At 39.2% G+C, this 17,104-nt stretch overlaps 1 protein-coding gene across 1 annotated transcript in view; it reads left to right on the top strand.

Moving 5' to 3' along the window:
• The window catches only part of C4H8orf34 (chromosome 4 C8orf34 homolog), a 182,241-nt gene that overhangs the window by 140,751 nt on the left and 24,386 nt on the right, over positions 1 to 17,104 (top strand). Inside the window, exon 10 of the mRNA XM_063451341.1 lies at positions 9,377 to 9,456. Coding sequence (XP_063307411.1) covers positions 9,377 to 9,456 — 80 coding nt within the window. The remainder of the gene's footprint in view (positions 1 to 9,376; positions 9,457 to 17,104) is intronic.

The following is a 17,104-nucleotide window of genomic DNA, read 5'->3' as shown; positions in this document are numbered from 1 at the left end:
TGATCTCAGTTTATCAATTAACAATTATGACCATTTACTTTAGATCTGTAATGATCTCAGTTTATCAATTAACAATCATGACCATTCTATGAATCAATTAACAATCATGACCATTCTATGAATCAATTAAGAGTGGGTATATAAACCCGGCTCTTAGACAGCAGACATTGTCTTGAAAAAGTCCTCCAGCTAGGACGAAACGCGTAGACGTGCTGTCTGCTACCTCACCACACCGCCGACGGATTTGAACTTCCCAGCCGATTCGTCCTTTACGACCCGCCATTGATTTTCGGCAAGCGACCTGGCGAGAACGGCCTTTTTCCTGCAGCCCTCACGGTTTGGAGTTTATGTGCTCCCAGTTTCTCACCCGATGGTCGGACGGATAGGGTAAGTTGCTGAAGTGATATCCCCATAGTTTTCCATATCTGGATGTGATTTTTCACCTTTGGGGCCATCCCTATCGCTTCCCTCTTAGTCTTGACCAGGGTGTTTGGCTGGTGTTTGAGCTCCCTCTCCGTAAGACGGCTTGGTCGTCTGGGCACTATCCGTTTATCCACTTATATATATTTTTTTCACGGACTGGACTGGAGCCTACTGCTTGAACTTTTTTGAGTTCACATATAGTTTTTATGCTAATGTGCACATCTCGGATTTTTTACATCAGTCCTTTGTCGACAAGAATATGAATAAGGGGCCCCTTACTATTCATCACGATTACATCTGATACTGGACATTTTGAGATGTTGTTTCATTTTTTATGATTAGTTTATTATACAATAAATGATATTTTGTTATACTCTTATATATATGTGTAGAGTATTCTGATTCAGATAAGACTCACCCAGTACATTCAATTGTGGTTTATGGTGGTTATTGTGGTGATCTCGGCGAGATTGGTCATTTTTAAGTTTATTGATATTTTCATCTTGATTTTTATGTAGATCTGCATAATTAATTGGAGCGCTCACATACCAGTTATATCTTTTCGGTTTCATTTAATAAGTCGCTCCCTTGCATGTGACGCAGCCCTACTGTTATTTCATCCCATTGGGTATATTTATTTCTCACTGTCAGTCCATATTATATTTACATTATGTTTGTCTTGTAAGCTTAATAGCCATAAAAGAAAACAAAATTTTCACACAAAAGTATATATTTATTTAATGTAGACATCACAGGCTATTTACCTAAGGTTATTTTGACACTTTTTACGTAGCCATTTCACCGCCAATCTGTGCTAAATATTGGAGTAAAATTGTAGGGGGGGGGGGGGGTTTGTGTTTTTTTTTACACACAAACTTATAACAAAGATCTTCTCATGTGTATTTCATAAAGTTGGTGTGTGCTATTCTTGTATAAAACTTTATTTTGTGTTTATTTAGTTACATCTTCTGAGTACAGTGATATCCCTATTGAGACCTGTCCATTTCAGTTTTTACAGTAGACTTTTGAGACACGGATTTGATGGGCCTATGTTTCAATTTGGGGTATTATAGCAGTTTAACTGTTCAAAAAAAAAAAACACAAAGGCATATCATTTCTTAAAGTAGACACCCCAGGGTATTTCAAAAGGCATATTTTAAACATTCTTAGGATAATTTTTTTGCTAGTTTATACCAAATCTAGTAGCAATTTTTTTTTTGGGAGATGTTAGTGAATATTTTGCAATCCTTATGTGTGCTACGGCAGTATAATACCTAATATGTTGCTCAGGTATGTCGTCTTAGTACAACAATACCCCCATCTGTACCTTTTTCAGGGATATGTAGATGTTTAAGGGGCACATTTGAGACACACCAATTTCATTTTTCAAAAGTGGATGCTGGGCAAAAGTCTCATTTTAGCAGCTCGTGATTGCAAATTACCTCGCAAAGGCCACATCTATTTTTAAATATAAGCAACTCATCAATTCAAATTATGAACAAGTGCATACGATGTGCTGTGAAAAGGGAAATATTTGGCATAAACTTATCAGGGGCAATGCTGTCACTGATTCCGGAACCAAAACACAGACAGACCACAAAGAGAGATAACACAGAGAGAGAAACTGGTAATACTGGTCCTTAGAATGGCCGGGCTATACAAGCAGAGAATAGTCAAGTTGCAAGCCAAGGTCAAAGGAGTAAAGAGAAACGGAACAAGGATAGGACAAGCCGAGGTCAAGGATCAGAGAAGACAGGATGAACTGGAGACAAAGCCAAGATTCAGTAACCAAACAATCAGATGACTAAAATCACACCCCAAAACTTATTGGCCTGGTTGTGGAAAATTTTAAAACAGTGGCCAATACATAGGCTGGGCTGAGAGGGGCAATCAGGGCAGTAATAACTGGTCTCACCTCTTACGCCCCTCTTGTAACACACCCTGCAACTTTTCTGGGGGGTTTTCTTTTTGGGGGTTGATGGCATCCTGAAGCAGAAGTGACCTGCCTCCATTCTTCTGCTTGGCTCCACTGATGGTCCCCCTTTGTGGAACTGAAGCAGCCCAGAAATGAGCTGAATCTGAAATGGAAGAAATGTGCATTTCAGCTCTGCATTTGCCCTTTTAAAAATTACAAAGGCATTGTGGATTGCTATCTGCATTATATACATCTACGCTTTTTTATACCATGCCCTGGTCTTTCACATGATGAAATATGGCTGCATCAGTTGATCGGACAGGTCAACTCCCCCCATATGCAGATTGTAATGTGTTATGCAGACTGGCACCCATTAAATTGCCACAAAATGCTACCTTGTGAGTGCATTCACCATGGATGGTAGTTAGGATGAACACCTCCTTTTTATCGCGGTACTTTAGTGCCAGCATTCATTCTGTCAGAGAGCTGCTGTTTCCCCCCTTTTTATTTATTTTCTACTAGAGCCTTTGAGAAACCTATGCGACTCTTCCGAATAGTGCCAGAGGCCACGGTCTCAAAGAAGTACAGCATTTTTAGAAGTGGAATACTATTGTAAAAATTATTGATATACAAGTGATATCCCTTGTTTAGTAACGATGATTAGATCCCAGACAATTTTCTCACTTGTCCCTACTATATCTAGGAAACCTGGGGAAACAAGGTGGCTATCCCTTCCTTCGTATACACGGAAGGTGTACACATAGCCACTGCCACTTTCACACAATGTATACAATTTGATCCCATATCTGGATCTTTTGGATGGGATGTACTGTTTAAACCCCAGTCTTCCCTTAAACTTCATGAAAGATTTGTCAATAGAAATATGTTTTTGTGGGGTATAAATAGTGGCACATTTTTTGTTAAAGTGGGCAGTTAGAGGGCATATTTTATATAGAAGATCATACTGTGGATGACCTTTTGGGGGGCACTTCGTATTGTCACTAAATTGCATAAATCGCAGTATGTCTTCATATCTGTCCCTACTCATTGTCTGGGAAAAAATGGGGGTATTGTAAATGGGGTTTTTAGACCAATACATTCTAATTGTGGGCTTTTTAATTATCCCCATTAGCATTGTCAGTGCCCAGAATTGTTTCAATTCTGGCACACTGGTTTGGTTTCATCTCTCTTTCCTGGCGATAAGAGACTCTTGATTGTATGCCAGATACTGCTCAGCGTACAGATTAGTCTGGGTGACTATCTCCCCCAAAAAAATCACCCCCCCCCAAGAAAAGCTGCATACAATCCAGCGCATTATAGCCAGACTGGTCAGCCTGTGTGCCAGGATTGGCAATAAACTCTGGGATGTCTGGTGAAAAATTATTAGTGTCGATCACCTCTGAGTCGGCCGCTAACAGGACATAAGCCTGTACTATGGTAATAAACTTTAATTTTTTTTTACTTTTTTTTTTTTCACCCCTAACTAGCTTATCACTAAATTCCCCAATTCCCACTAGATTCTACCCACCCCAACTAACTAAATCACAAATTAATAAAATATTAAAATTTAACCCCTTAGGGTTACTAAAAAATCTAATTTAACCCCTGAGGGTAAAAAGGAACTAGATCACAGTAGAGTACCTTGATCTGTATTTTGATCACTGCCAGCAGTAATCAATCAGCAGGGATAGGGTTATTAAAAAAAAAAAAAAAAAAAAAAAGAACAGGGTAAAGGGGATTTGGAACCTCTTCAGACAATCTATTCATTTCAGGGGCACAATGTAACAACGATCCGTCTCTCTCCACTTCAAAAACCCACAAGAGGTGGAGGGAGGCGGATCTGATATCCCAGCAGCATTGTGACCGCTGTGACTAGCTGTCACAGCGATCACATCTGCTGGGACATTGCGATTTGCTGTTGCTGGTCTGCCCCTGTCTCAGTGGCACCCAACAACAGCGTTAACCCAGCAATCGCCGGCACTGCAGCGATCTGGGGTTAATTTTAGCGCCTGAGGGACCGGGTCCACCATCCGGCGTTAAGTGCTTCCCCAGCATGACTGACCCGTCCGTCATCCAACATTAAGGGGTTAAAAAAGTATCATCAAAGTTTGTGTCTGACATTTGCTGCATTTTTTCACCATTTCCCTATTTAGCCATTTTGGGCATATTACACCCATCTTATGATTTTTTTTAGTAGGGTATGTCGACACTGATAATGCAGTGTTTCTCTGGTATCAGGGTTGCGCATAGATTTCAATGATTAGACTCATTGTTCCTTAGAGTTCTGTGGCTTAGTAAATTTATTTTTATCATTACAGTAATTATACACTGAACAAAATTATAAACGCAACACTTTTGTTTTTGCCCCCATTTTCATGAGCTGAACTCAAAGATCTAAGACTTTTTCTATGTACACAAAAGGCCTACATCTCTCAAATCTGTGTTAGTGAGAACTTCTCCTTTGCTGAGATAATCCATCCACCTCACAGGTTTGACATATCAAGATGCTGATTAGACACCTTGATTATTGCACAGGTGTGCCTTGGGCTGGCCACAATAAAAGGCCACTCTAAAATGTTGTTTTTTTATCACAAAGCACAATGCCATAGATGTCGCAAGTTTTGAGGGAGCATGCAATTGGCATGCTGACTGAAGGAATGTCCACTAGAGCTGTTGCCCGTGAATTGAATGTTAATTTCTCTACCATAGGCTGTCTCCAAAGGCATTTCAGAGAATTTGGCAGTACATCCAACCGGCCTCACAACCGTAGACCATGTGTAACCACACCAGCCCAGAACCTCCACATCCAGCATCTTCACCTCCAAGATTGTCTGAGACCAGCCACCCGGACAATTGCTACAACAATCGGTTTGCATAACCAAAGGATTTCTGCACAAACTGTCAGAAACTGTCTCAGGGAAGCTCATCTGCATGCTCGTCGTCCACATCGGGGTCTCGACCTGACTGCAGTTTGTCATCATAACCGACTTGAGTGGGCAAATGCTCACATTTGATGGTGTCTGGCACTTTGGAGAGGTGTTCTCTTTATGGATGAATCACAGTTTTCACTGTATAGAGCAGATGGCACACAGCGTGTAGGGCGTTGTGTGGGTGAGCGGTTTGCTGATGTCAACGTTGTGAATCGAGTGGCCCATTATGGCGGCGGGGTTATGGTATGGGCAGGCATATGTTATGGACAATGAACACAGGTGCATTTTATTGACGGCATTTTGAATGCACAGAGATACCATGATGGGAATCTGAGACCCATTGTTGTACCATTCATCCAGCACCATCACCTCATGTTGCAGCATGATAATGCATGGCCCCATGTTGCAAGGATCTGTACACAATTCCTGGAAGCTGAAAACATCCCAGTTCTTGCATGGCCAGCATTCTCACCGGACATGTCACCCATTGAGCATGTTTGGGATGCTCTGGATCGGCGTATACGACAGTGCATTCCAGGTCTTTCCAATATCCAGCAACTTCGCACAGCTATTGAAGAGGAGAGGACCAACATTCCACACCCCACAATCAACAACCTGATCAACTCTATGCGAAGGAGGTGTGTTGCACTGTGTGAGGCAAATGGTTGTCACACCAGATACTGACTGGTTTTCGGACCCCCCCGGAGCTCCCCAATAAAGTAAAACTGCAAATTTTAGAGTGGCCTTTCATTGTGGCCAGCCTAAGGCACACTTGTGTAATAATCATGCTGTTTAATCAGCATCTTGATATGCTACACCTGTGAGGTGGATGGATTATCTCGGCAAAGGAGAAGTGTTAACTAACACAGATTTAGACAGATTTGTGAACAATATTTGAAAGAAATGTACTTTTGTGTACATAGAAAAAGTCTTAGATCTTTGAGTTCAGCTCATGAAAAATGGGGCAAAAACAAAAGTGTTGCGTTTATAATTTTGCTCAGTGTACATTATATAGCTGACTTCAGCATGCAAAAGAAAAAACAGTCAAAAACAAAATAAAAGGTCAACATCCATCTCACACATTATGACACTGAATACTAAAAGAATTACAATAATGTGAGGACCATAAGACAACAAGAGAAGGAATGAGGAGTTGAAGAGAGGGAACAAAATGATTTAAAAAAAAAAAGATAAGCAGAGTTTATTTGAATAAATCAGTAGCAAGAAACGTATGGATGAATGAATAAATGAACATATAAATAAATAAAATACCAACGACTCACAGAAGTTAGGTACTCTTTCCACTGCAGCCCATTTTTGCTGTGAGCGGGCAGTCTTTCTAAAAGATCTTCTGTTAAATATTTGACATTGCAGGTGAAGGGCATTTGTTGGTAATATCATCTGAAAATTAGGTATTACATCTTTTGAGAGTTCATGCAGACATGTGTAGAAAATTGTATAGCACAGTTTGTACACTGGTTGAGAGAGCTGGGGAATGGGTAAGATTGCATTTAAAATAACTATAATCCATAACAAGAGTCAATTGAAGAAGTTGACACATAAAAAAAATACCCTTGCAGAGTTTAGCTACTCCTTAACACTCCCATCACCTGTAGTAATAGGTACGCCTGAGACCACACCCTCTGAAATATGATAAAAAGAGATAAGAAAAGATTTGATTTGGTCTAAGTATCACCTTAAAAGACACTTGAAACCATTTCCCATTATAGTGGTACAAATGGATAGACAATAGCAGTTTCCAAAAACCTCACTTAGGTCCCTCTCCTAAAGCGGCTGAAAGGGAAATTTGCTATATCAAAAGAAGCTCAAGAGAGTACCATGAATCTTTGAGGTCATCCCCCTCCAGCTCTTTGTGTTGATATTTAAACATTCTTTCAAGGGCGTGAGATTTGAATTCCTACTAGAAGCTGTAAATCTACTCCAATGCTCAATTATAGCTCTAAAGTTTGAATATCGATTTTGAGGGATTCCAAATCTATCTATAAAATTTTAAATTGCCAGCTGTTGCCTACATCATCCAATATCCCCAATAGTTGTTGTGGAAACAGTGACAAGCTAGGCAACAATGTGCAATGTCAATCAGCAGTGGCTAAGGCCAGTAAGGTATTGTCATGTATTAAAAAGGGCATTAATTCTTGGGATGAGAATATCACTTTGCCTCTTTCTAAATCTCTGGTAAGACAACATCTTGAATATGCTGTGCAATTTTGGGCACCTGTTCTAAAGAAGGATATTATGGCACTAGAAAAAGTGCAGAGATGGACTACAAAATTAATAAAAGGAATGGAACATTTTAGCTCTGAAGAAAGGTTAACAAATTTACAAAACATCACCTCAGAAGGGATATGATAACATAATACAAATATATCCGGGCCCAATACAAACCATAGTGTTGAAATCTATTCACAAACAGGAGGTCATCTGTTTAGACTGGAAGAAAGACGATTTAGTATAAGGCAAAGGAAAGACACATAAGAGAAAAACAATTGAGTTTGCATGTTAAAAAAGATCATCTGTGTAAATAATGAGGGTGACAAGGGACAACATTGTCTCATCCCATTTTTAATCCTTAATTTGCTCTAACATTGAAAATAATTACCTTTGTTTCAGTGCCTTGCTGCAGCTATTCTGTCTCAGAAAGTTCTAAATTTCTTATTTCTAAATTGTCTAATCCAATACTTCTCATAGAAAAGCATTGGGGACTTCGAGTACAAAGATCGCAACCACTTTATTCTGCTAATCCAACGCTTTTCATATAGAATCATGGAATCCATGCTGTGCATGAATGTGAAGAACTTTAAAAATTCAGTCTGACAGCCACTAGAGAATGTTCTTGGACAAATGTAAAACATTGCCATTTCTCAAAATGGCAATATCTTACATTGTCCAAGTCCATTTTCATTGTCCATCTATGCATCAAACTCACTACATACCTTTTTAGTGGTTTTGATGCTTAGAGCTTCCCTTTGACAAATACGAGTTTGAGAAGTATGAAATATAACATTAAATGTAAAACTTTGCACTGTACCATTCTGGGAATTAGAACCACAAAATGGCTTCCTCTTTGTTATTAGTCATTGTTATAAGGCATTGCACGTAGCAGTCTCAGTAGAGAGTATAGAGAAAGAATAGACAAAATGGAAACAATTAGGGAGATTTATTAAAGTTTTCTCTTCTAAAACGTGGTCTATAGAACTAAAAGTGAGAGCGTTACCATGGAAACCAGTAGAAGCAGCAGACATATTCCATTGGCAACTCCTCTCTTTTCACATATATGCACCATATTTAAGAACAATTCCAATATGTGTTCCTGGAGTGAACTGGATTGTGGTGTTATTTGTTATTTACTAAAATGTTAATATACAATTAAACCCAATGAAAAAAGATAACACACGTTATAAATTAATTTCAATGGTTTGTTCTTATGGTATAATTGGGTTCCTACATATTGATAATTTGCAATAATATAAAAAGATCCCCTGCACTCAACCTTAAGTTGCTCCAATGCCGGGCACATAAACCAAAGGTCCAATTGATGCAAATATCCAAAAATGAATGGCTGCTCACCAAATGAAAATTTATTTGAATTTGTTAAAAAATAACGACCAACATTTCAGTCCCCACTTGGGACTTTCCTCAGGGTCTGGATTAACAGGACAGTTGTTGTCCTGTTAATCCAGACCCTGAGGAAAGTCCCGAGCGGGGACTGAAACGTTGGTCGTTATTTTTTAACAAATTCAAATAAATAAAAAAAAAAAGATTTAAGTCCGGTGAGCAGCCATTCATTTTTGGATATTATATATATGTATAGATGATAGATGATAGATAGATAGATAGATAGATAGATAGACAGACATAAAACATTCTGCTTTAAAGTCTATTAAGAATTCAATTTTTCACTCAGATCTTCAGTCTGCCACTTTAATCTTGTGGCAGACAAGATGTAAAACATAATAATCATGTAAAATAAAACCTCCTTTTAAATCGAGTTGTATAGTTTTGGCAGGCATCATAGAAGTTTACATATTTCATGAGATCCATTACTCCAAAGTAACTACATAAAAGTATTTTGGGGTTTTTGTCTCAGGTGCAGCGTCGTTGCCCGGAGCAGAATCAGTAATGGAAGACGGTGATGAAATTGAGAGTGCTTCTCAAGTGACAGGACCTGTAAGTATACAAAATTGTTTTTGACGTCAATAATCATTTGGGAAATGTATTTGACGTGACAAAGAAAATCTCGATGCAAGACAGCTCTGCAGTACTGTATAACTCTTTTGGACAGGATAATTATATAATAATCTAAATTAATCGAGAGGAGGGTTACATTCTCCACCACGCATATTTTTGAAATCATGATAATCATAAGTGTCAGTCTATCACTATACGTGGGGCCCTGCCTCTCATTCACGTGTGACTTTGAAGTACATTAATATTAGACAGGTAAGCTGATAACAGAGGGTTTGCAGTGCTTTTTTTATATTTATAAATACTTTTACTTTTCTCCATGAACTATGTGGTAGTCTACCTTGCTAGAAACTAAATTTAGAGCAACAGCATATTTATATCACTATATATGTAATCTATTTGAATGTGGCTATTATGCATAGAAGGTATTAAAGGGACACTATAGGCAACTAGACCACTTCATATCATTTAGGTGGCCTGGATGCAGTGCCCCTGTCCCCTGTAAAACATTGCAGGTTTAGAGATAAGATTGCCTCCTGTGGCAGTCTACCAGCCAGCCAGCAGATGCACTTCCTGCAGTTTCACTGAGTTTGACTCCCATGAAACGACGCTGTACGTCCTTACGCTTTGCATGAAGACATCAAGTGTCAAGCAAAACCCCATAGGAAAGCATTACTTGAATGATTTCCTACGAGAAGGCCTAATGCTGCAAAGGAGGAACCCGACACAGCGCTGAGGGACACCGGTGCTAGAATCAGATAAGTGACTGAAAGGGTTTTATAAATGTGGGGGTCAGGGGTATGTGGTTGCAGAGCCTGATAATTTGTGAAAATACAGGAACGTCAAATGTGAGTGTCTTTTCATTATTATTTTAATTTATCATTAATATTTTCTTTGCAGAATGCTTCAAAACATATTAGAGGAACAATCTAATCACCAAAAACACTTTATCTTAATGTAGTGTTTTGCTGCAAAGAACCTGTCTGAAAAACAGAAACACTTTGTTTATGAGATACAGCCATATTTACATTTGTCAAGCAGACAGCCACAATAAGCACTTGCTCATTAAAAACGTTGAAATATTGACAATTGTCACGTAAGTCTTTCCCAAACTCTGTTAATGCTTCTCATAGAAAATCATTCAAGCAAATAATTCTGTAGACATTGATGGAATGTTGTGATTATTGATTTATTACTGACATTTATAAATCACCAACGTATTCTGCAGCGATGTAGAATTAGGGAGAACACACAGTATACACAGGCCAATGCAAAAAGTAAAGAGGGGCCTGCCTGTGTGCTGAGATCTCGCCACTGAAACTCCATTATACAAAGTGCTTAGTTAGATAGCTTTTGAGTTTACAATCTAAAGAATAAAATTTGGATTTGAGACTAGAGGTAGCAGGGGAATTTGGAAATGATGGCCTGAGAAAATGAATGGAAAGTTGCAGCTACTGTTAATGTGTAAAGGGGATGATTGAGTAAGGTCCCAAACAACCAGAGGAGCATGCTATAAGTTTAAAAGGAACTGGGGGTGAGAGGGGAGGGGCTGAGGGGAGAGTGCTTAGAGGAAAGGAAGATACTCTGTATTGCTTGGGCCTAGTTTGTGAGCTAAGCCCTAAAGAACAAGGATAAAGATAAGACATAGTTATATTATTATTATTATTTTCTTATTTGTAAGGCGCCACCAAATTCCATAGCGCTTACAATAGATTATATGAAGGTATTTACATCCAGGAGGGGCAAAGGCTCGAGAGAGGGGTGGGTAGAGCAAACATTTGTTGTATACAATTGATTACATGTGTCATAGAATGCTAATGCATCTCTATTAGAAGCATTAGTTTGGCCTAGTATCATCAGTGATGATGTTCTTAGAAGTGAGGGGCAGCTGTAGTGCGTGTAATAAAATAGTTGACTTTATTTTACACTTTAATGGGGGGAGGGCAGTGATCTAATGAAGAAAATAAACTGTAATGAAAAGAAATGTCTTTATTGACAATGTTAGAATATTCATTTAATCAACGGCAGTCTGCAGTTTTGCCGTCCAATTCCTAATTACTATTTTCTTGAGATGAATGATTTTTCCTTGCAGTGGACATCTCTTTTACCTACATAAGACAGGGATTGTGGGAACAGCTACTTACAAGAAAAGGGGTAGGTGAATAGTTCAATAGGGTGAGTGGGTTAATGCTAGAACAGAAATTGGTGATTAGATCTACTGAGATTTTCTCATGGCTCTCAGTGACCTTAGATAAGTTACTTTCCTTCTCCATGTCTCCTTCAATTAACCTTTTAAAAGCCAGAGAGGCTAAGCATTGTATTGCTTTGCAGTGTTTTGCCCACACAGCTGGTACTCAATGGGTCAAACCAATGTGCTAGAAACAGAATTAAACAAACAGGACACCCATAGACAAAATGTTTGAAAGTGACATTATTGTTTAGACTCATTGCATAGCTCTTCAGTTGTAAGTAATATACATGTTTTTTTTTTACTGTGCTCCATTTTGAGTAAGCTTTTTTTTTTTTCTTACTAAAAAAACAAAAACAATATCCTGTCATATATGTATGTACTTTAAGAGCTCCCTTGAGAGTTCCCTTGCTCTACTGATGGCTCATAGTACCAGCAGTGGCACATTTAGTCATTGAGAAGCACCAGGGAACAACAAAGGGGCTTTTAAAATGGTGGTTTTAAAGTGAGGGTGCTCAGGGACAAGCGGGAGATACTGTTGGCTCAAGGAAGGACCCCTCACAGCCAGAGCTCCAGACCCAGACATACTGTATATATGAGCTTCAGTGTGTGCAAGCATGCATTAAAGGTGATGGATATGTGCACAAGTATGATGGCACCCATACAATGCTGTATATATATTCTTGCATTAAGGTCATTGTATATGTTCATGTATACAGAGTGTGTGAGCACTGGAGTGCTATTGATGATTTTTCTTTTTTAAAGCATACAGTGAGCACAATGTACTAGCAAAGTACAATAACAGATCAGCCCATATCCGTGTTCATCCAATCAGAAATGTAGATATGGGCTAATTGGCTATTGTACATTGTTACTACAAAGCTCCAGTTGATACATTCATGTTGCAAACTGGTATCTTATACTACCTCCCTTGGTAAACTCATCAGCTCCTTTGGCTTTCAATATCAATTCTATGCAGATGGCAATCAAATCTATCTGTCCTCTCCTGATCTCTTGCTGCACCTCTTGACTCGTGTCTCTGACAGCCTCTCTTCTATTTCTAACTGGATGGTTGCTCACTACTTTAAACTTAAACAGTCCAAAGCATACATTCTTGTCTTTCCTCCCTCAAGTGTTGCTACTCACTCCAAGTCAATAGCACTACCACCAGCTCTACCTCGCAGATTCACTACCTTGGTGTTCTTTTTGATTCCAACTCTCCTTCACCCCTCATGTCCAATCACGTGCCAAATCCTGCCACTTTCATCTCAAAAACATAGCACGCATCCACCCCTATTTAACGCCGCAATCCAATCTCACCTTGACTACTGCAAACTGCTTCTCAGTTGTCTTATGCTTTTTGTGCCCCTTTACAGTCTATAATGTGAGGTTTATCTTCCTGTCCTTCTGCACCACCTACACCTCCCACCTCCATCAGTCCCTACATTGGCGTCCCTTAAGATTCTGGTACTTGCTTACAAATCTCTACATAATGCTGCTCCTACCTGCCTATCCTCCCTAATACACAAGTATATCCTGTCCATGCCCCTATACTCTGAAGACCTGTGTCTATCCTCTGTTCATACTTGCACCTGTGACGCTCACCTTGAAGTCTTCTTTAGAGCTGCACTATGGAACACCCTTCCCTGCTTCGTTAGACTCTCATCCAGTCTCAATTCCTTCAAAAAAAAATTGAAAACCCACTTATCAATTAAACTGTTAATAGCTTTCCCTCCCCACATCTTGGTCACCTTGCTTCTTCTCCTGCAACTCCAAAAAAACAAAACAAAAACAACTAAACTGTTATTGAAAACTATTCTAGCAACCTACTTTTCCCGTACATGAAACATATCTTAACCTTACCACTTTACCCCACTCCCTCTAGAATGTAAACTTGTTTGAGCAGGGCCCTCAACACCCTATGCTCCTGTGAGTCCAACTCTTTTTGTTACAAATACTTTTCTGTTAGTCCATTCATTGTACAACGCTGTGGAATATGTTGCTGCTTTATAAACAATAATAGTATTAATAACCGTAATGTGCAGATATTACTGGCATCCATAAATAAATAGGTCTTTGTCAATGAGTTTTTCAATTTTATATAATAGTTGATGCGTAATCTGGGTGTCAATAGAGAGCATTTTAAAACTTTACAATATCCATGACTTAATGTGTGCTTTAGTATTTATGTCATGCTGCCTATTAAATTAAATCAGATTAAAAAAAAAAAAAAAAAAAAAGTAGTGAGTCAGTTTAACATTCTTTAATGCATGCTATTTAAAGTTAGGGTTTTAAGTATGTTATTTTAATATAGTAATGGTTTTTCGGTCATTGTTGCTTTTGCACTTTTAAAGTTAAGATATAATGCATGAGTCGCCATAATGAAATGTGACATGTTAATCTCAGGAATGCTGATGTATGAGGTGTGACATATGATCCCACTTGATTGTCACAACTTGAGCTTGGGAATTCACTATTTAATACTTGGTTTCAAATTATAAGAACCCCTCGCCATACTTATTATTTTCAAATGTATTCCCATGCGACATGTTTGGAGACATTATATATTGCAGTTAGCAATAATGTTTTGTTTTATGCCTGAAAAAAATAAAATAAATTAGAAATGTATGGCATGAAGTCTTGATTTATTGGACATTCTACCGTAGGCATGGGGAATGCATTACACTCAATTCTAATAAAATAAAATCGCTTGTGAAACGTGTTTCCTATCTGTTTCTTTAGAAACTCCGGAGACTGTCATATGTAGGATAATCACATTTCCTCTCACAGTGATTATTCGACCCTATACCATGCACTGTTAGTCAGGTCTGATCTGATATATGATATGTGAGAAATGTGTCATTTGAGTTATTTCCATGAACTACTACAGCATCTTTGTCATGTTTTTGCTTTATGAAAAAAAAAGCATATCTATCCACTTTTTTTTAATGATACCCATTTTAAATGTATTGTTCCATAGGCTATTTTATCATGATTTTCTTTTGTGGGTATATCTTCATGCTAGCTTATCCAAGCATTGGTTGGCTATCCCTTTTGTAAAACGTAGTTATTTTAACAAATGATAGGCGCAGTACAAACTGAGTTTTTACCATGTGCTAGGGGCTATGCTTAACATTTTAGATGTTTTATTTATTAGCTTTTGAGGGTCCAGCCTTTGGGGCTGTTCAAAAGGCTGTGATGGTGTTCTTTATGTATAGGCAAGTGTTCACTTGATTGTAGCTCTGAAAAAGTCTGTATCTGCTAAGGGGGGGGGGGGGAGGAGAGGGAGGGGTGGGTGGGTGGGTGGGTAAGTGCTTCAAGAAAATTACCCTATGAATCTTTATTCAGTGAAGGAAGGCTGTTTGGGGAGTTTGGAGGGGGTGATATATTTACTTAAAAATATATAAAAAATTGAAAAATGAAAAAAAAAAATCATTATTTATTGAGGATCAAAGAGGACATACAAAGATACAACATTTCGACCATTAATTAACATAATTGTATATTTTTCCTGTTATCTGGTGATGAAAGACAATTGTATCCTTCCATATCAATGGGAGACAGGCTTCCAGGACAATTACAAGAGAGCAGGTGGAAATATTAGACTTACAGTCATTATAACTCCTCTTATATAATTGTTCCTGCTGCAGAGTGCACAGATTCCTGTTCAAATTTAGAAATAAATGTTTAAGATGAACTGTATTAACTAATTAAAATTAGCAACACACGGATGGTGGTTGGGGTGGATTAGCACTGTGGGAAACATGAGGGTTGGTGAGGGTGCTTTGAGTTCCATTATGCCTCCACCCACCATCCATCTTATTTCCTACATTGGAGTAGTTCCAAGTGACTACATCCATGCCCCTGTGTTTTCTTGCATGCATGGCAGTGCATACAGCACTGCAGGAGTTAACTAATTCCATTCTTTACCCAGAGTGCCAAGTAAAGTATGTCAATTGAAATAAAAATTAATACAAAAAAAAGAAAAAAAAGAAATGTTAACACAAACAGCCACTACTAGCTTGTTTTTAATATAGCATAACGTTTAATATGGTGGGAGGTTTTGGAGGAGTGGATGTGGCCAAGGAAATTGGGTGCCGAGGCAGGGTGTAGGGAATATTTCTCACACAGTGTGTCTGAAGGTCTACGCTGTCTTTGTGCAAGAGTTAATGGATGGACTGCTCCATGTACCAAAACTCAATCACACAAAGTGCAATCCCATAATTGCGATAAAACTTTGCTCTTGTTACAAGTACTAGAACGAAGTATAGGCAATTAAGGACAGAAGGAGGTCAAAGAGAAAGGTTAATAAAACAACCTAACAGGTTTTATACAAATATTTGCACACATTCAGATCTATGAATTAAAGGGAATCTCCAGTGCCAGGAAAACAATCCGTTTTCCTGGCACTGCAGGTTCCCTCTCCCTCCCACCCCCCAATCCCCGGCTACTGAAGGGGTGAAAACCCCTTCAGTCACTTACCTGAGGCAGCGACGATGTCCCTCATCGCTGTCTCCTCCTCCGCGCCGCTCCTCCTACTGACTCCGTCGGCTGGTGGGCGAGACTGATCCCGCCCACTGGCCGGGGAGACCTAATGCGCATGCGCATTAGTGCTTCCCATAGGAAAGCATTGAAAAAGATTGTCAATGCTTTCCTATGGGGAAATGAGCAACGCTGGAGGTCCTCACACAGCGTGAGGACGTCCAGCGACGCTCTAGCACAGATAACCTGTGCTATAATCCAGGAAGTTCCCTCTAGTGACTGTCTAGTAGACAGCCACTAGAGGTGGAGGTAACCCTGCAAGGTAATTATTGCAGTTTATAGAAAACTGCAATAATTACACTTGCAGGGTTAGGAGTAGAGGGAGTTGGCACCCAGACCACTCCTGGAGTGTCCCTTTAATGCATTTATTTGCCTGAAAAGTTATATATTTTTTTGTTTTGTTTTTAATTAAAAAAAATGTCCTCCTGTTTTGGGCTGTACTCTGTTTTTAATACTTATACAGTTATCTCTGTTGTGGAGCTGCACATGGAGTGATTCAAGTTTAATCCTTGGAGAACTCTGTCTTTCAAGCTTAGTATTTCCAAAAGAAAACTCAGACTGGTATGGCCCCTGGACAGGCGCAAGGATGGTTGGATAGCAGTGGGAGCTGCTAGCGCTAATCAACCAGTTAACCAGTTAACATTACTGTTGGGTGAGAGCATTAGCTGGGTGCTGGGTACCTCCGCCAAGGACTGCTTCCTAGCTGGAACAGGGGACAAACCGCAGCACTTCTGCTCACAGTCACCGTGGCTTGACTGGGGTCCTGGAACCGCTCCCTCCTGGAGCAGAATGGGGAACTCGCTCTATCCACCCCCAGGCGCTGGATGACACTCAGTCTTGGGAGCTCTAGTCCTTACAAGGACTTTCCCTGTTGAATCCTCCACACTGAACAGTGATTAG

Source organism: Pelobates fuscus, chromosome 4, assembly GCF_036172605.1.
Source record: "Pelobates fuscus isolate aPelFus1 chromosome 4, aPelFus1.pri, whole genome shotgun sequence".
NCBI lineage: Eukaryota > Metazoa > Chordata > Amphibia > Anura > Pelobatidae > Pelobates > Pelobates fuscus.
Note: the sequence above shows the minus strand (reverse complement) of the source record. Positions and strands in the feature narration are given on the sequence as shown.